General features: G+C 51.2%; 2 protein-coding genes across 5 annotated transcripts in view; both read left to right on the top strand.

Annotated features, from left to right (window-relative positions):
* SEPTIN5 (septin 5) overlaps positions 1 to 13859 on the top strand; it is a 42458-nt gene extending 28599 nt beyond the window's left edge. For all 4 annotated transcript variants that reach the window (XM_071445403.1, XM_071445400.1, XM_071445401.1 and 1 more), the window contains 10 exons: positions 3212 to 3308; positions 3828 to 3914; positions 4481 to 4604; positions 4708 to 4842; positions 5518 to 5635; positions 5946 to 6047; positions 6918 to 7014; positions 8221 to 8356; positions 9888 to 9990; positions 10305 to 13859. In XM_071445403.1, coding sequence (XP_071301504.1) covers positions 3212 to 3308; positions 3828 to 3914; positions 4481 to 4604; positions 4708 to 4842; positions 5518 to 5635; positions 5946 to 6047; positions 6918 to 7014; positions 8221 to 8356; positions 9888 to 9990; positions 10305 to 10361 — 1056 coding nt within the window. In that variant the 3' untranslated portion in view covers positions 10362 to 13859. The remainder of the gene's footprint in view (positions 1 to 3211; positions 3309 to 3827; positions 3915 to 4480; positions 4605 to 4707; positions 4843 to 5517; positions 5636 to 5945; positions 6048 to 6917; positions 7015 to 8220; positions 8357 to 9887; positions 9991 to 10304) is intronic.
* Positions 13860 to 14002: 143 nt separating this feature from the next.
* On the top strand, positions 14003 to 17739 carry GP1BB (glycoprotein Ib platelet subunit beta). The gene is made up of 2 exons (XM_071445409.1): positions 14003 to 15415; positions 16110 to 17739. Exon 2 carries the CDS (start codon positions 16272 to 16274, stop codon positions 16881 to 16883), a length of 612 nt encoding a protein of 203 aa, XP_071301510.1. The 5' UTR covers positions 14003 to 15415; positions 16110 to 16271; the 3' UTR covers positions 16884 to 17739.
* The last annotated feature ends 1062 nt before the right edge of the window (positions 17740 to 18801 follow it).

Raw genomic sequence — 18801 nt, 5'->3', positions numbered from 1 at the left:
TTGGTTTGTGATAGGGTCCCAAAGATTGGCCACAGCTCTTCGTGGCCTCTGTGGTGGTGTGGGGCACGTTCCCAGGCACGTGGTTGCGGGATGCCAGTGGGAACAAAGGCAGCAGCATGGAGCAGGCAGTGGGAGAGGGGCTCCTTGTGCCAGAGTGCTGCTGGCTTGGCTGGCCAAGGCCCTTTCCTGACAGCTGGAGCTGGCAAGGGAAGCGCAGTGCAGGAACCAGCTGTCCTGGCTTTTGTCAGCTTGATGGGACCTGGCTTGTGAGGGTCAAGAGCACAAGGCTGTGTTGCATTTAGGAACTCCCTCCATCCAAGCCTCTCATCTAACTAATGGATTTTAGCTTTTCATAACCCAGAAAGCCCCCTGTCTCTGGCAGTAGCCCTCCCAGCCTCTCCACCCCATGCATGCTTGCTCTGCAGGTAGTACCTGGAGGGGGTGAGTGGTGTAGAACTTTGAGCAAGGCACACACCAGGCTCAGGAGGCTACTTGGGCTCTTTTAAGTGCCATATTGATGCTGCCATGCTGGCAGAGGTGGTGATACATCCATCTGACCAGCCATGGACACACTGCAGAACCACAGGTAAAGGCTGGTGCAGAGACCACACTGCTGCTCCTGAGAGAGGCCTGTTACAAGAAGGGGATCCCTCCTCACAACTCACTTTGGGTCTCTTGCCTTCACCCTTGACAGGCCTCTGCAGTGTGTCCATGGCTGGTCAGAGGGAGACATGGCTGGGGACAGGGTTTTTCCCCTCACAGGTGTGGCTGCCTCCCATAGTGAGGAAAGCTCTTCTGTTGGTATTGCACTCAGCACTGACCTTCCCTTTTGTAAGGGAAATGACTACATGAGTCATGGGTAAAGGGCAGTGTCCTGCACCAGCCGGGATTTGCTCATTTTGAATATCATGATTCCACGGAGCTATAGGGAGGCAACCAGAGGTACAGCAAATCCATGCTCCCTTTGTTGGGCTGAACAGAAATGAGAGATCAGGTTCAGCCAGTTACACCTGGCAGAAGTAAGCAGAGTTGCACCAGAGCACAGCTCCCCAGTGTCTCCATTGTCAGCCCTTAGTCATCTAGGTTAAAACCCAAGCAAAACAAGAGAAACACACCCCAAGCCTCAGCCATGGTTTCATCAGCACATTACTAGTACTATTTCACATGTCAGGTCACTGGAGAGAGCAGGTGATCGTTGTCTTTCCAAAGTCTGGTAAAGATCAGGGCAGGAGAAGCACAAAAGGGAAGTATATTGTATGTTTGTGGTGCTTGCTGGGAAACACTGGACCTTTTACTGTGAGGAGCTGGCTGTTATGTGTCCACTTTGGCTGTGCTCATGGATGTGTTTGACTAGGAAGTGAAGCAGCTGGGAGACAGCTCTGGTGCTCAGACAGAGGCTGGAAGCAGAATCTTCTTCCTTGTTTTTGTGACCTTGCCATTCTCACGTTTCTCACTCTGCTTTGCACACCTCATTGCCCTTTGCTGAGCCCTCTGGGTGGCAGTTTGTGATGTCCCCCAGGCAGGCATTGCTCTGCTGCATGCAGCTCATCAGAGCTGCCATCACTCATCACCCGGGGTCCCGCTGCTGCTCGGGATGTCACTGCCTCTTAGATCAGCCATTACAGCTGCAGTGGAGCACTTTGGGTGCTCTCTAATTCTCCCCATTTCTTTAGTTTAGTTTTCTCTGTCCTTTCCTGCCTTTCTGGACTGTGGGGTGGTGAAACAACATTGCTTCAGCTATGGGAGGTGAGGGAGATCAGAACCCACAATCACTCAGGGCTAAAATGACCAAGTTTCAGATCCAAACCAAACCTCAATTGCTGGAAGGCAGTGACAATGCAAAAGGACAGAGTCCTTGGGCCACCATGGCCATCAGCCACATCTGTTCCATCTCAGTGGGCAGCTCCAGAGCAGCCATAAATTGGGAGGAGGAGACTCTGTCTTCCCTGATCAGTGTCCCCAGTGGAACTTTGCAGTCTGTCAGACTGAGGATGCCCAGGGATTCTCACACAGGTGGACATGCAGCTGTAGAGAGCTGCTTGGGAATGACATTGCCCACCTGCAGTGTGGAAATAGGTGCAAGTCAGCATTGCCCTAAGCTTGGCACAAAATGTGGATCATATTTTGTATTTCTTTGAGTGTGTTGCTCAGGAATGGAGATAGTTAAACTTAGGAACAGAGGTGCTCCCTGCTGTGCCTGGAGAATGGGTGAGGACAGTTATGTCTTTGAAGGCATCCATGGAGTAGGAGCTAGGGCCAGTTTTGAGGAACTCCTGGCTCCTTGGATGTGTCTGTGGTGTGAATACCAGTGGTATGATTATATTCAGTGAAATGCAGAGTCTATGGTGTCTCTAGCTCAGGCATTTGTGAATGGCTTAGTGTGCTTGTACAGAGCATGTGCTATGCTTGTGAGGTGCCTGTGGATTTTGTGCTGTGAGGGAGCACTCAGTGACAAGGGGCTCTGTCTTGGGGGTGGTTGGGTGGTAGGTAACACTCCAGTAATACTAAAAGTAATATCCTCACCAAAATCATCTTAGTTCTATTATCAATATTTCTACATCCTTCCACTTACCATGCTCCTTGAACTTTGGTCTCTTCAGAAATAACACAAGAGATTACTCAGGATTTCCTCTTATTCAGCCAGGAGTGGCTGTGACACAGCAAGAAATAATCCTCTCTCAGGTCAAGCAGAAGCTGAGCCACTGTACCTTCCTCTAGACAAGGCTCAGGACTGTGCAAGCCCCAGGGTGCTAATTACAGAGCTCTCCATCATGTAGCACACGTGCCTCTGGAGAGAGGGATGTGGAAATGACCTGGGGAGAAGTGGCATTTGGTGACCCTGCTGTGAAGGGAGCCTGTGACTGTGCAGATGAAGCTGAGTTAGGAAGGCTGTCTGTCAGCTCTCTGGTGGGAATGGTGGGATGTGCTTTTTCCTTTGTGCTCTCTGTGCTGGGAAGCTGCTGGGAGAGCAGCCAAGCAGGGCTGTGCCTGGGACATGTCCCTCTGTGCCCACCTGTGGGAACAGCAAGTCCCTAAGCCCAGAGGAGGTGTGTGCCTTGCCCTGCACTGCTGCCAGGACAGGGACCCACCTCTCCTCCAGCCCTTGGCTCTGCCCCAGGGGCTTTTTGAGTCCCACTCCCTGTCACTGTGTGAGGCTCAGGGAGAAGGGGTGGCACACTCTGACCTGCTGCCATCCCCCTCTGCCCCACAGGACCATGAGAAGCAGTACGTGGGCTTTGCCACCCTGCCCAACCAGGTGCACCGGAAATCTGTGAAGAAGGGCTTCGACTTCACCCTGATGGTTGCAGGTGAGACTGCCCATGGATGGAGGTGGCTGGGCCACACGGTGGGGATGTGGGGGGAACCAGCTCTCCTCACTTCCCTTAGGTGCTTCCATAGCACCTGGACCCTCCTCTCACTCTGTTCTGGTCCTTGTCTCAGGCCTTGCTTTGCTCCTCAGCCTGTTTCAGTTCCCCCAGGAGGAACAAGCCCCTCCTGACCCCTCATAACCCACTCGAGCAAGCTTTTCCTCCAACAGTGACTGCTCTGGGTGGTGAAGGCTCTGGGCTGAACAGGGAACAAGGGAAAGGAAGGAGAGGAAGAATGGGGAGCTGGGAGATCACATTTTTACAAGGATTGAGACATCTTGCAGCAAAAGTCTTTCCACTACTGGAAAAATGTAGTGCCAATAAACAGCTCCTGACAGCTTGTCTCTCTTGCTTCCTCTGGCTCAGGATTCAAAGCCTTGTTCAAAGTTTCATTTGTAAGTCAATTAGTGTGTCATGTTGCTTGCTTATTTCTCCTCCCCTTTGCGCTCTGTCAATTAGGAGAGTCGGGTCTGGGCAAATCCACGCTGGTGAATAGCCTGTTCCTGACAGACCTCTACAAAGACAGAAAGCTCCTCAATGCAGAGGGTAAGTTGGGGGCAAAGCAGGGTGAATGGGACTGTCCTAAGGACTGGCACTTTGGTTCCTTGCTCCAGCAGCAGCTACAAGCTTGGCTGGATCCCAGCCCTCTTGTTTGGCTCTGCTCTCCTTTGTGTTTGCTAAGGCACTAGAATTGAGCAAAAACAGTTTGGCTGTAGGGCTCTTCTGTCCTTTGAAGGGAAGATGAAACTGCAGAGCAGCTGTTTGGGATGAGCTATTGGGGATGAGATGTTTGGGATGAGATATTGAGGTTTGTCTTTTGTTCTTGGATGCTGGAGTATGGTAAGGATTCCCCTTCCCCAGTGACTGGACAAAATGTTCAGAACAGCTGGGCTACAGGCACTTCAGAGCTTTTTGTATCTTCTTGGAGTCTGTCTGCCTGCTGCTGGCCCCTGCAGTACCACCCCCCTCAGGCTCCTTAGAGCGTGATCTGGGGTTTTTGAAACCTGTGTTACTCCCTGTGTTCAGTGGTAAAAGGGAGCTGGCTTGTCATGGGTGTAGTGGGGATCCCCAGCATTACTGTCTGGCTTTAACTCACATGCTCCTGTTCAAAGAGAGGATCAACCAGACAGTGGAGATCATCAAGCACACAGTGGACATTGAGGAGAAGGGTGTCAAGCTGAAGCTGACCATAGTGGACACACCAGGCTTTGGAGATGCTGTTAACAACACTGAGTGGTGAGCAGGGCACTGCTGCCTTCCTTTTAGTCCTTGACCTCACAGCATTAGGAGACAGGAGACACTACTGATGATTTTGTTTTGGTTGAATTGCCCTTCCCAGCTGGAAGCCCATCACTGACTACATTGACCAGCAGTTTGAGCAGTATTTCCGTGATGAGAGTGGCCTGAACCGGAAGAACATCCAGGACAACCGAGTGCATTGCTGCCTCTACTTCATCTCTCCCTTTGGGCACGGGTGAGAGCCCACACTCCAGGCCTGGGGGGTGACTCAGTGCAGAGGGAAGAACCTTGTGCCCCAGGATTGCCCTGTAGCAGCTTGTACACTGCCAGGGCTGTTTGCACAGGAAAGGAACTGTCTGGATGTTCTCCCTCTGCTAAGCATCACAGCACTCCCTTCCCCTCACTGGCAGGACAGACAGCCTGTGAACAGACAGAGCAGATTTCCCTCAGGCCTTACAACCTGATTTGAAAATCAGGAGAAATAATGCCATGCAGACTTGTATATTTCCATCTAGCTAAGCTGGACTGATATGTAGGAAAGGGAGTTTTAAGCTGCCTTTTGTCCCTGCCCCTTGCTGGCTCATGTGTCAGCCTAGCCTGGAGCAGCTGAAGGGGCTGTGTTGGCTGCCTGTGGTACAGGACAGCTGGAGGGAGACCCCAGGCTGTGGCCCGGGCAGTATTTGGCCTGCAAGGGAGCAGATACCCAGCCAGTGTCTGTATGAGACACTCAGCAGCTAAAATTGGAGAGAGCTTTCCTGGAGGTGCAGCCCTAGCTGAGGGCTGTCCCAGTGCTGCTGCAGGCCCTTGTGACAGTGCTGTCCTTTTCCCTTTGTGCTGGGTGGGTGAGAGAGGCTGGAGGGGGAGCTGCCCAGTGTGTCCTTGCTAACAGTGCCCCTCATCCCTGCTGCAGGCTGAGGCCTGTGGATGTTGAGTTCATGAAGGCTCTGCATGAGAAGGTGAACATTGTGCCCCTGATTGCCAAAGCCGACTGCCTGATCCCCTCCGAGATCCGGAAGCTGAAGGAGAGGGTGAGATGCTCCTTCTGTACAGGGTTATACCTGAAGTAGTGGCAGGGATGAGCTGAGGTGGGAGGGCAGATAGACATATATGTATTTATATGTCTGTACAGCATGTTTGTGTGAATATACACACACACACACAGTATCTGCACATACAGCTGCAGCTGCGCCCTGCTCTCAGCAGAGAGGTTGACTGTAGAAGAAAAATCAAATCCTTTTGCCATCTGTAGGCTATAGCAAACCATGGTAGCACAAATAGAACAAACCCAGCATTTCTGTATTGTTCAGTTTTACTTCCTTTTGTTTTGCATGGACATAGATCCGGGAAGAGATCGACAAATTTGGCATTAAAGTGTATCAGTTTCCTGAGTGTGACTCTGATGAAGATGAGGAGTTCAAGCAGCAAGACAGAGAGCTGAAGGTAAGGAACCTGCTCAGCAGGGTCTGGGGAATCAGGCTCATGGATTGTGAGTCAGTCCAGAAGAAGCCAGAGCTGCCCTGCTTGTGCTGAAGGCCTGTGCTACTGCTACCCAGGGAACAGCCTTGGCTTATGTGGCAGATGGCCTGGAAAAGGTGCTGATGTCCTTGCTGGTGCCATGAAGTCAAGTGTGGCATGAACTCACAGCCCTTCTGCTCTCCCTCCAGGCAGTGTCAGTCTTTCCTCCATCTGCCCCAGCCTGTGTGTTTAATATGAAAGCTGGGTACAGCAGTTCTGAGCCCCTGTTTGTGGGTGATGCCATCAGCAAGGAGGAGAGATTTGTGAGTGATTAGGCACCACTGTGGCACATTAGTTGCACTGGGGGGCACAACATAGAGGCATATCTGGAGGCCCCAGCAGCCCACTCCTCACTGCCTCCCAAGCCTGTGTGTGCATGCACTATGGCCTTGTTTCTCCTGTCAGAGGGGGGCAATGGGCTTTGACTCCCTTCTGAGCAGAGAGGAGCACGGTCTGTACATTCCTGCTCTTGGCATTCATTGTCCCACTTGCTTGGTGTCCCAGCCTCTTTGCTCTGGCTTCCTTGTAGAGCTTCCCCTTAATGAAGGGATGCAGGCACCTGCAGAGACACAGCTTCCCTCAGGACAGCTGAGCTCAGGCTGGGAACTAGGCTGCCTGTAGATCCCAGTGCTTTAGGCTTTTCTCTGCAACTGGGTTGTGGCACCCTGCTCTGTGGCACATGTGGATGTCCTTTCCTACCAGCACCTTCCTCCTGCTGTTCTGCTGTGCCTGAGCTTGGCCCCTGGGGCAGGGATCCATGGGCTGAGCTGGGCTCAGCGGTGCCTCTCGTTCCAGGAGAGCGCTCCCTTCGCCGTCATCGGCAGCAACACCGTGGTGGAGGCCAAAGGCCAGCGGGTCCGGGGACGGCTCTACCCCTGGGGCATTGTGGAAGGTAAGCAGGGAGCCTGGGAGCACTGGGAGGAGAGGCAAGGACAGACAGGCATTCCAGCAGGGATCGCAGGGGAGAGCTGGGACTGTCTGTGCCACCTTTGGCACAAGATAGGGTAGAGACAGAGGCACTGGGACTGGCTCGGGAGGTCTGTGTTACTGGGAGTGTGTCAGTAACCCTCCCATTGCAGATTGAGGAAGAGAGGCTCCACTGTGAATGGATGAATGCCTAAGATTTAATGTGCACTAGGACATGGCTTCTCATTAAGCAGGGCAGGCTGGGCATTGCCTGTTTATTTTCTGGGGTGAAGCTGTTGCCCTCAGCCAAACAATCAGAAACCCTCATGCACTCCCTCCTCTGCTGCTGCTCCTGTAAGTGCTGGAATTGCTGGGCTGGAGGCTGTGCTGATGCACAGTGTTTGTCTCCAACTTTCTTCCCTTCTAAAGGGAGAAATTTCATAAAGCCCTTAGGCAGAATAACCCTGGAATGGCTTTTGCTGATTTGCTCTTGCTGGTTTGTTGCTTTAAGACTTTGCAGCTTTAAATCCCAAAAGCTTGTGTTTGCACTCATGGGCTGGTGCTGGCTGCTTGAGCTCCTCAGCTGTTGGCTCTGCTCCCTCAATAGCTCCAGAGGCAGTTGCATCAACTTTGTGAACCCCTGTGTCTGGTACAGGTGGTTTTCCCCAGCCCTGAAGAGAGGCAAATAGAGATCATCACAGCAGCACAGTGCTTCCCACAGCACCGTCTGGAGCCAGGCTCCCCATGGCAACAGCAGCTCTTTCAGCTCTCCATTGCCTGCTCTTGGCTTTGCCCCTCAGGGGCTGATTTTGTCTACAGGGGCCTTTTGCTAAGTCCTAAATTCTGATCAGACAAGCAATTTACCTCCAGCACCAGCTGTGCTCACTGCGGTTCATCCCAGTGACATCCCATTACGTGGGATCCTCTCTCAGGGCTCTGCTGTATGTGCTTAATTAATCCTTTTACACAGAAAAGGTCCTGGGAACGTGGTGCGTTCAGCAGCCTGGCCTCAGTGTTGAGAAGTGCAGGGCACCATTGAGGCCTGTGCCAGGGCAGTGGTGGGGGACAATGAGGAAGGGGCCCTGGGGTGGGGTTTTAGTGCAGTCTGTGTGTCCAGGAGCTGAGAAGGGGCTCCCTGGAGAGGCCTGGTGAGATGTGAGATCCAAGCACTCTCCCGTTGTTGCTTCCCCAGTGGAAAACCAGGCTCACTGCGACTTCGTGAAGCTGCGGAACATGCTGATCCGGACACACATGCACGACCTGAAGGACGTCACTTGTGATGTCCACTACGAGAACTACCGAGCTCAGTGCATCCAGCAAATGACCAGGTGGGTCCCCACCTCTGGTGGGAGGGGTCTGTCACCCTCTGTGGAGCTGGGGTTGCTCTCACAACAGCCCATTGGTCAGGAGGCTGTGGATCTGCTGGGGACTTGCTGAGCTGCAGCCTCCAAGAATGGCACTGGGAACTAAAATAGCAAATCCAAGCATGTTTCCCACAGCCTGAACCCAAGGCAGGAATGCTTCTGAGAATCCACATTCCTGTCTGAGGATTCCTCATGCAGATATAAAGAAATAGGCCTGGAGATTCTTTTGAAGAGCTGTTTCTAGCAGTGGATGAAATACATCCAGCCAAATAAAATGGGATAAGCCATCTCTCTGGTGAGGGATAGCTGTGTGCATTGCTGAACAGGAATGCATTCTGTGGTCTGTAGTTATGTCTAAATAATAGCATGACCCTTGGGATGCTGCTGTTTCTCAGACAACAGGGCTCAGGCAATTAGTAAGACAACACATCTTCAAAGATTTCTCTGCATTGTCTTCCCTTTGCATTTGGTGCTCTGTGGTTTTAGTCAGAATGATCAGAAAACAGAAGAGAGAACACTCACAGGCTTCTCATTTGAGACCTCTCCTTTTCTTTCTCCCTTCCATGACTGATATACTGATGAAAAAATTTGTCTTTAAGTAGGTCTTGGCTCCTCTGTTGTGAACCATTCCCTTCACTTCCTGCCAGCCTTGGCTGGGCAGCTCTGTGCTGCCACGTTGCAGAGCAGAATGGCTGTGCTTCAGCAAGGAGCAGTCCTGCATGTGTGCCAACGTGCAGGTTGGCACATTCTCCTGACATACACTGTATCCCTGTACTTTTGCATAGCAGACAAGCCTGTTTTTTTCAGCATCAAGTATATGGAGTCCCAAAATAACTATGTTAAATGCTAGAGCTGGGTGAACAGTGTCACAGCTGCTATTTAGTCAGGCTGTGTGTCTATTAAAAGAAAAGCACAGCAAAAAAGTGGTTGCTATGCCTAGAGAAAGCTTCAGTTTGGTACTGATTAGTTCCTTGCCAGTGAACAAGTTTCATAAAACCAGTACAGGGCCATTTCTAGAGTCATTTTGGTAGGAGATCCTAAGCTCCAAGGCTGGAATTTTCTCAATAATGAGCCAATGGTGACTCCAAGTGGTGAACACGTGCAAGTGGCATCTTGAAGTTCCAATTTTAGCCCAGACTTCTTTGGTTACTACCATTCCCTCCTCATGTACGCAGAGCTCCAGTCTTTTGAAAGAAAGTCCTCTCCTTCCTGTGTCCCCTACCTACAGTCATGGGCACCCCAGCCCTCAGAGCAAGGCTGCTGTGCTGTGCCTGTCTCATGCCTCCCACCTGCTGAACAGAAGGTCTCATTCTCCATCCAAGTGCATGCCACAGCTCTGGACTGGATTGCCCTACAGCCCCTCCACTTGGTTGGGTGTGTGATGCTGCACTGCTGGTGGCTCTACCATGGGGAGTGACAGTCATTGTATGGTGACACAAAAGCCAGCCATCCTGGACCACAAGTGACTGCTCTTTCCCTCTCTCCATCTCTCTAGCAAGCTGACTCAGGACAACAGGATAGAAAGCCCCATTCCTATCCTGCCTCTCCCAACACCAGACACAGAGACAGAGAAGCTGATTAAGATGAAGGATGAGGAGGTGAGTACCATTTGTGCCTGTGCCTCCTGGATGTTGGAGCTGGAATCCCAGGAGTCTCTCCAGGGTTGCCCCATAGAGGTGGTCCTGAGGCTTCCCGCTCCTGTGTCCCCCTGTGGGCTCCTGGGGTGGAGGACAGGGTTGAAAGCTGTGGCTTCCTCTGCCAGGGAAACACAGCTCCCTTCCACCCCAGACATGGTGCCTCTGTGCTCAGGCAGGAGTTAACACCCCCTGAGGGATCCCCTTGTCAGCTCCAAGGGCTGCCAAGTGTGGATCCACCGGTCCCTTTCTGACTCTCTCTTCTGTGTCTCCTGCAGTTACGGCGGATGCAAGAGATGCTGCAGAAGATGCAGCAGCAGATGCAGGATCAGTGAGAAGCAGGTACCTGGAGGGCAGAGGGGATCCCCCAGTGACCACCTGAGACCTGGCAAGAGCTGTGAACATTTAGAAAAGGTTTCCTGTTGTATAGAGACTTGTGGGCAAGAGCTGCACCCGCACCCTCTAATTTATTAGCAGCAGTGCTGGCTTTTTGACCAGCTGGATTGTGGAGGAGGCTGTTCACTTAACAGTTTACTGATGTGTATTTCTTTTTTAATAATTATTCTTTTGTTTCTTTTTTTTCCTTTTTTTTTTTTTTTTAAGAAACTAGCCTGGGACGTCTCTAAGGCATCCTAAAAAAAATAAGAAAAGAAAAAGATCCCCCTTTCCTATGTACTAATCTCTTGTTTGGGAATGCTCTGGTATTTAAAGTCCTGGTTTCTCTGGTGTACAAACTTAAAGTATCTGTGTCACTGCACGTAGGTGTTTACTCCCAACTGAGGTGCTGTGCCCCTGTCCCTGTCCCCCTTGTCTGGGGCCAGCACAAGCATTGTAAAGGCAGCCATACCCTCCTGTGAGTTTGACCTGTGCTGCTTGGGCTTCTCAGCCTGGGGACAGTGCTGGCCCAGAGAACTGGGGCTGGGGGTTCCTCTGTGCACTGACCTGCTCAGGAGTCCTGATGATTGCCTGGTATCCTGTCCAGGTTTTTATGGATTTTTTGTTTAGTTGGTTGGTTTTGTTCTTCCTATCAAGAAAACTCCAGGATGTTTGCACTGAACAGCAAGAGACTGAGTGCCTCGAGGAGGCTGGTTACAAGAAAACTGTTCTCAGTTACATCTTTCTGGCAGAGAGGTTGAGTTGTTGACTATTGCCTGCAAGGAGGTGATGGGAGCGAGCACTTTCCCTGCCATGGTTGCCTCCCACAGCAGGCTGGAGGCATTGGTAGAGGAACCCTAAGGCCCTGCAGTAGCTGGGTGAGGGTGTTTCATGGTTTAGCTCTGGTCATCACCTGCAGTGTGTCTTCAGTGTCTGCTCTGAAAAGCACTGTGGCATCCAGAGCACTTGCCAAGACTGCTTTGGAGGGGGTAGAAACCCTAGGGCTGAAATCCAACCCAAAATGCAGACCTGTCCCCTAGCCCCAGGCTTTGCAGTCCCATGAGCACATAGCTGGCTCCAGGCTTCTCCTGGGGGAAGGGGCACATTTGTAGGCTTGTACTGAGATCTGCAGGCAGTCTGTGTGGGCAGGTGTTGGGTCAGCCTGGCAGGTGCAGGACTGTCACTGAGTGGGGCTGAGCACAGCCCAGCAGGCTTGGCTCTTGTTCCCCTGCCCTTCCCCCAGGCACTCAACCCTTCTCCCCCTCCTTATTCCTTGGCTCTTCCTGCCCTAGTGCTGGGAAGGCTGGTGAGTCTGCTGGGCAGAGATAAAAGCACTCTTTGGGCAGCAGCTCCTGTCCTGTTCTTGCTTCCTGCAGTATTTTTAACTTGAGTACAGCCAGAGCAGAGCCCTGGAGTGTGATGTGCCTGACAGGGCAGGGCTCGCCAGCAACACTGCCATGCTCACAGGAGTCAGGGCTGTTGGAGGGAGAGACACTTGGCTCTTCCCTCTGACTCCAGGGACTGCAGCCATGGGCTGGGCCCTTCTGCTCCTTGCCTGACTCCTCTGCCCCCTCTCCCCTTTTGTGTCTGTTCCTCCATCTCTGGATCTCCCCAGTAGATCTCCCTGGGTAGGAAGCTCAGTGTTGGCCAGGAATAGCCAGGCCCTAGGTTCTGTTACTAGGCACTGCATTTGTCTGAATCCTCCCTGGGGCTTCAGAGTCCCTGTCAGGGTTTGTCCAGGTGGTGAGTAGGTTGGCTGGTTCCAGTTATTCACTGTACAGAGACTCTGCTTAGCCAGTGCATGGGCTGTAGGGGCAGGGGAGAGACCCTGGCACCATGTGGAAGGACAAAATAAGGATGGAAGCCCTTTCACAGAACTGTGTATGTTAGGCAAGAGCAGTGTTCAACAGTGTTCATGGTTTTTTTTCATGCTCCCTTATTTTGGGCTCATAAGTGGCAGTGCCATGCTAGGAGAGCAGAAGGATTCAGCTTGACTTCAGTAACATGAAGGACTGAGGCACCTGAGAGGAAGTATAACCTTTCTCTGCATGACGTGCTTACTTGGGCAGTGGAGTAGCCTGAAACAGGAGCTTCCTCCAGGTTTTCCTGGAAGGTGGACAGCTGAGTTCTCAGCTTTGTCTGTACTGACATAAAAGGAAACATCTTGAAGTACCTGTCCCCTCTTTTCTTACACTAATCTTGGTGAGGAGGATGTTCTGTTGCAAATGAGCCCTGTCCACCTGGAGATTTTCCTCTTCCAAACAGATTCATTCCTAGAAGACAAAGGAGAGCTTTTCCCCTTAGCATGGACATGGAGCAGCTGACACCTTTGTTGCTGGGCTGTGCACAGAGGTGCTGTGTGCTGGTGAAAGCACAGGGTTCGCTGCTCACAGGCAGGGCTGCTGAGGGTGGATCTGCCCATCCTTCCACCTGGGGATTCTCCATCAGCTCAGTGCCTCCTGCATCAAGTCAAGGGTCACAAACCTGTCCTCTACAGAGAGCTGAAGCCTTTGGCTACCAGCTGGCAAAGATGGTTCAAGTTGCATTTAGGAAAAACCACACAGGAGTGAGGCACCAAAGATGGCTTCCACAGAGGGATGGTGGTACCACTGAAATCATGTGTCCGTAGGATGTTCCCTGGCCTGAGTGCCAGAATTCAGGGACTGCTTGGAAAGGGATTAGAGGCTGATTTTTGGGGACATCAGGGGGTCAGATTCTGGTCTGGAAGGTGGAATCTGTTTATTTAAGGAATCTGTTTATTTAAGGAGTGTGGCATCAATTCTCACAGTAAGCGGAGAAGAGACTCCTGAGCACAGGGAGCTTTTGTGGCTCTGGCAGCGAGAAGTGTGGATAGGAAAGTAATTTAACACCTCCCCTCATGCAACCCTCCACAGCCTCACATACAATCCCTGCACCCCCTGGCACATTCCCATGCCTCTGCCAAGCTTTGCCCTGCTGAGTGAGTGGCTGCAGGGATGGTGTCCCACCCACAGCTATCCCAGGCTGCAGCTGGGGCTGTTGGTACATCTTGGCCCCTGTGCCTGACAGGATGGATCCATGGCATGAACTCCTTGTGTGCCACTGCTGTGCTGGTCCTGCCTGTGCAGTCCTTGCTGCCTCCTTGCATGCCTCCCCTCAAAGGAGGGGCTCCCACTCGTGCTCTGCAATGGCATTCCCTGCTCTTCCTCACAAACTCTGCTGTGCTTTAATGCTGGCTTGCTCCTGCCATGCACCTTCCTCACCCCCTGCTCCATTCCTAGGCTCTATGTTTCCTGTCCATCTGTTAGGTTATTATAATTATATATTTTTTTTGTAAATTTCTGTTTGAACATTTTGTCATTGTGAACAAAGAAAATGAAACCTTTTAAACATATCCATTTTATTAAATGATTATTGTTATTATTATTAATGTTTACTACCTGAATTGATCAGTGAAATAAATACATTCAAAAATCCAACCTCTTTCTGTTTCATCTTCAGCCCCCTTGAGCAGCATTGGTGATACATTATGGGCAGGAGAGAGCAAAACTGACCCTGTTTCTCCTTTTGTCTAATTCAGTCAGAGCAGGTTTCAGGCAGGTTTCCTGCATGAGATTTCTGGCCTGCTTATTGTAGAAGCTAGCAAGATGATCTTGAAGGTTCTTCTATATCCAAGCTTCCCTAGGAATGGTATCTAAATCATCAATGGTCAGCTGGGCAAGATCCAGTCCCAGGAAGTCCAGTTTGTAAGCAGCCAGGAGAGCATTGCCAAGTCCATGCTGCATGCAGAGCCACAGATTAGCTCCATGCCACACCTGGGCTGAACACCTGCCTGTGAATAAACACAGCACTGAACACATGAGATGAGGTAAGTTTGCTTAACAAACTTACCCTGCTGTAGTTGAGCTGGAAAGCAGACTCTGCAGGAAAAACTGGGTTCGTTTGTTAGCCTAAGATATCTTTCCCACTCTGCCTGGCCACCGCAGTGAAACAACTGGAATTCTCTGCACCAATTTTGTAGAAATTTAAAGTTTAATTGTTTTCTTCAGAGCATAAAAAATTTCCGTTGGTTAGGGCCACATTCTGCAATTTTTTGCACTCTCAATTCTCTTAACATGAACACATTCAGGGCATTCATCATTTCTGATCTCTAGGATGTCCACAGCACAATGTAACAGAGTTGAGTTCAATGGGGCAACAGTTCCATAATGTGATTCTGGTGGCCTTAGGCTAAGGAGTGCAGTGTATGCCTGGTCAGGCTGATGGCAGAGAAGTGTCTGTGAAGATGCTATGGCCATGAGAAGATGTGATTCTGCCTGAATGCAGTTTTGGTCCTTGGACTTACCTGTTGAAGTATTTGTGTAATGCAGCTTCTAAATAAAGCATGTGGTCAGTCTTTCTCAGTAACTGCACTTGTCAAGGGCTGTGGGCCATTTGAAGAGTCTTTCTCTGGAATGATGGATGGACTGGCAGACCATGTCTATCAGCAGATCTTTCACTAATGAGAACTAGATTTGTGTCACTGCCTCAAGGGAAACCTGAGGGTGTGCACCCAGAAAGTTCTAGATGTCACCACTCTGCTAAGTTTTCCTGATGAGATGGGAAACCAAAGGTCACAGTGCTGAGGGAGTATGGTACAAACCAGTAACAACACCTTCCAGTCTGAAGTGCATTTTGAGTTCCTGTGCTGTTGGGACTTCATAACATTTCTGTTGGGCTGAGCCTGTGGGCCCAGAATCACAGTTATCAGTACTGGCAGCATCTCCCAGCAAATGTGTTCTTGTGAGCAGTGTCAGCTCCCCTTTCTTGGAAGACTTGCTCAATGAAGCCTCAGCTTCCGGTGACAGGCAGCAGACTTGCAGGAAGGCCTCATGTGGGAGGTGTCCCTGGGATGAGGCTGACCCTTATCTTGCCAGCCAGCTGCAAGGGGATTATCTGGGAACAGAGCTCTGCACACACTGCACTGGCTGGGCTGCCTCGAGACCTTTCTCTTGTGTTGTAAAGCCAGCAAGAAAGCAAGGATTGAACTACTCTGGTAAGTCAATAATGCTACCTTCTAATCTTTTTAAAATTTTTCTTTAATTGATTGACAATTACAATTTTTCAAGCACAGAAAAATGCTGTCTTGTTGCAAGTATGTGTAGTTGTTCTCCTAGAGAAGTTACAGCAGCTCCTGTTCAGCAGTGGCATGAGACTGTAACATATAAAAAGCTCGTTGACCCATGTCTCCCAGCACAGGTGATTATTCACCTGCTGGAGCAGTGTCTAGCATGAAAAACTCCACTGGCCTCTATCCTCAGTGGTCAGCACCTTCACTGCAGCCAAAGACTGTTTATCTCTTCTTTTCAAGGCTAGAAAGGCTATTTTTTACTCATGGTAACAGTAAGTTTATTTCTGAATCTCCTCTTGCAGTTGGCATGAACAAAGCTTTGCTTAAAGATGTAATCCAGAGCTATGATAAGGCATGAGGAAGTTCATATTCTAGTTTTTGATTCCTTGATAGAAATTTTCTTGGCTATCCTGATAATGCACCTCCAGTAAGGCTGAAAACACAAGCAGCTCTGGTACACTTCTGAGGACTAGTGAAAATATCTTTGATTGCTGCATCTAAGCCTTCCACTACCATGTATTCATATCCCTCCTCAAATCCAGGGTTGAAAGACCATGAAAATTCCTTCACCTATACTGAGAGACCAGAATTTGCTCTCTTTTAACTCTGTTCTTTTCAGAGCTCTCGTGTCTCCAGTGGAGGATACAAAATTCACTCAACTGTAGAAGCTCATCCTCAGAACAAAACAACAAAAGACCTTGGCTGTGGTGTCAGCCCTAGAGTGCGTGGTGTCTGGTCTCCACCTCATCCAATCTCACCAGGGAAGTGTTTGCAGGTGAAAATGAACAGTGGAATTCTCTTGTCCCTCCTTGGCTTCCTCCCACTCGTGACACCCACATGCCCTGTGCCATGCAGGTGCACCACCAGCATTACTGACTGCTCACTGAAAAACCTGACTGTAGAAAACCTGCCCACTGCCTTCCGTCCCTCAGCTGAAATCATCCACCTCGCTTCCAACAGGCTCACCTCTATCCCCAACGGGCTCTTTGACAACCTGAGGAGACTCCAGGCAGTCTACCTGCAGGGCAACCCTTGGGAATGCACCTGTGACATCCTCTACCTGCGCTCCTGGCTGCAGTGGCAGCAGAACCGCAGCCTGTACAGGGATGTGAGGTGCAGCTCCCCGGAGCACCTGCAGGGCCGCATCATCGCCTACCTGACAGAGGATGAGATCGTCTCCACGTGCCAGCACTGGTACTGCAGCCTGGCTCTGCTCTCTCAGCTCTCCCTCTTCATCCTCCTTATCCTCCAGGCTATCTTGGTTATCCTCATCATTGTCTACCTGCGGAAATTTCGGAGAATGACCGCTGAAGTCCGGAGCACCACCCGAGAACTAGGCCAGCAGGGAGACCCTTGGGTATCTTCTTCAATAAACCCCTCCAACAATGATTAACATCACGAGACAGAAGACCCTCCTCCCTATGGGGGACACTGTGCCAAAGTCCTGTAGCTTGTGATACCCGGAGGGGACAATTTAGTACAGCAGCTAATCCTGACTGCAGTCTGAAGCAGGACTTGAACTGATCAGACTTTTGCTGTGTTCCTAAAGAATAAATCTTGTGTTTTTTCAATGCTTTAAATTCTTTAGCATGATCTTGGCTGCTTGTCTGAGCTGGAAGTGGTTTGGTAGACTAAGGAAATCATAAACTACAGCGGCCAGAACTGACTCAAACAGCTCATAAGGGCTCCAGTGCTCATCCCTCCCCTCCTACAGCATTCCAGCCATATTTCCCAGGATGCTTCTGGTTGTGCTGGGTCAGGTGAGGACAGAGGTGAGCAGTAAACTGTTTGAGTACTGAGCTAGGACAATGGAGAAATAGTTTCCTTCTGCTACCACAGACAGCATTAAGAGCTTTGGACTAGGGATTTAGTCTTCCCCTGCCTTGGTTTCCCAAGTAAAAGGGAAAGGAAATATCTTCTTGCTTGATGCATCTTTTCCAATGTTCTTCTAGGAGAGGGAGGACATGTCTAGAAGCCCACTCACTTTACCTTATCTGCATTCCTTTTAGTCTACTTTAGTTTTAATACTGACTTAATTGAGTGAAACTGGGGCCCTGAATCTTTATGAGAAATTCATCCTGAAGACAAGAATTGTTTGACTGTGCCTATATGGTGCCTGGCACAAGAGATCTGGTCTTGAGAGGCTCAGACTACAAACCCCGCTGATGTACCTACTGCTGTTTATGGTGTCCCTTAATTATTTTTGAAATAAAGCAAAATTTAAATAAAATTATGTACGATGATGTAAAGGGCATATTTTTCTATTCAGCACTGGGTATCTTGCATGCTGATGTGCTCCCTGAGACTGTTCCTAACCCTCAGACTTTGTGCCAAGTAAAACAAATCCTGAGGACAGGTGGAGAAATTACTGGAGTGCACCATAGAGTTTAACTTTGGCAGCTGCTGGCTTTTACCATGGGCCAGGAGAAACAGAGAATTTCTCCCAAAGCTGCTTTGTGGCTGCTTGTTTTGTGATGCAGCTGGAATGGGGAGGGTGTTTGTGGGGCCAGCAGGCTGTGGGGTGACCAGCAGGTGAACGACCTGTTTTTGTGCCCTTCAGTCCCCAAACCCAAGTCAAGGGGGTCCGTTCCCCACTCAGCTCACACTGAATGCAGCTCGGCCACGAGAACAGCTCTGCCCAGGGGCTGCTGGCAGCCGTGGGGATGGGGCAGCCGGTGGCAGAGGCCGGGACAGTGGCCAAACAGGCGGGGGAAAGTGATGGGACATGGGACAGGTGAGGGCAGTAATGGAGCAGTGACAGGACACGGGGCAGGGAGGGCAGTGACTGAACAGGGACAGTGGCGGGACACGGGACAGGGAGGGCAGTGACTGAACAGGGACAGTGGCGGGACACGGGACAGGGAGGGCAGTGACTGAACAGGGACAGTGGCGGGACACGGGGCAGGGAGGGCAGTGACTGAACAGGGACAGTGGCGGGACACGGGGCAGGGAGGGCAGTGAGGGACCCGGGGCAGTGACGGACACCTCCAGGGGGCGCTGCCCCGCGGCCGCCGAGCGCCCCCTAGCGGCCCGCTGGCCGCTGCCCCGGGCCGCTGAGGGAGCCCGTGACGGGTGAAGGAGCTGAAGGAGCCGGTCCGGGCGCTCCGGCGCCGCCTGAGGGGAAGAAGGGAGTCCTGGGGCTTTTCCCTGCCTCAGGCTGCTTCACCTCGGCTCAGCTCAGCCCAGGGAGCCGCGCTAGCCCCAGATGCACCAGGCGTTGCAGTGAAAAGCCTCAGGTGCTCGGGGCGGCGGTGTCGATGGAGCTGAGGCGGGAAGATGGAGGCCTGTGGGTCCCCTCACGGGCAGCGCGC

Source organism: Agelaius tricolor, unplaced genomic scaffold, assembly GCF_023055355.1.
Source record: "Agelaius tricolor isolate 1412-34295 unplaced genomic scaffold, bAgeTri1.0.p SCAF_20, whole genome shotgun sequence".
Taxonomy (NCBI): Eukaryota; Metazoa; Chordata; class Aves; order Passeriformes; family Icteridae; genus Agelaius; species Agelaius tricolor.
This window is presented reverse-complemented; position numbering and strand designations above follow the sequence as displayed.

What these genes read in the sequence shown, in the direction of transcription:
- GP1BB (XM_071445409.1), top strand. Translation starts at nt 16,272, where the DNA reads ATGAACAGTGGAATTCTCTTGTCCCTCCTTGGCTTCCTCCCACTCGTG.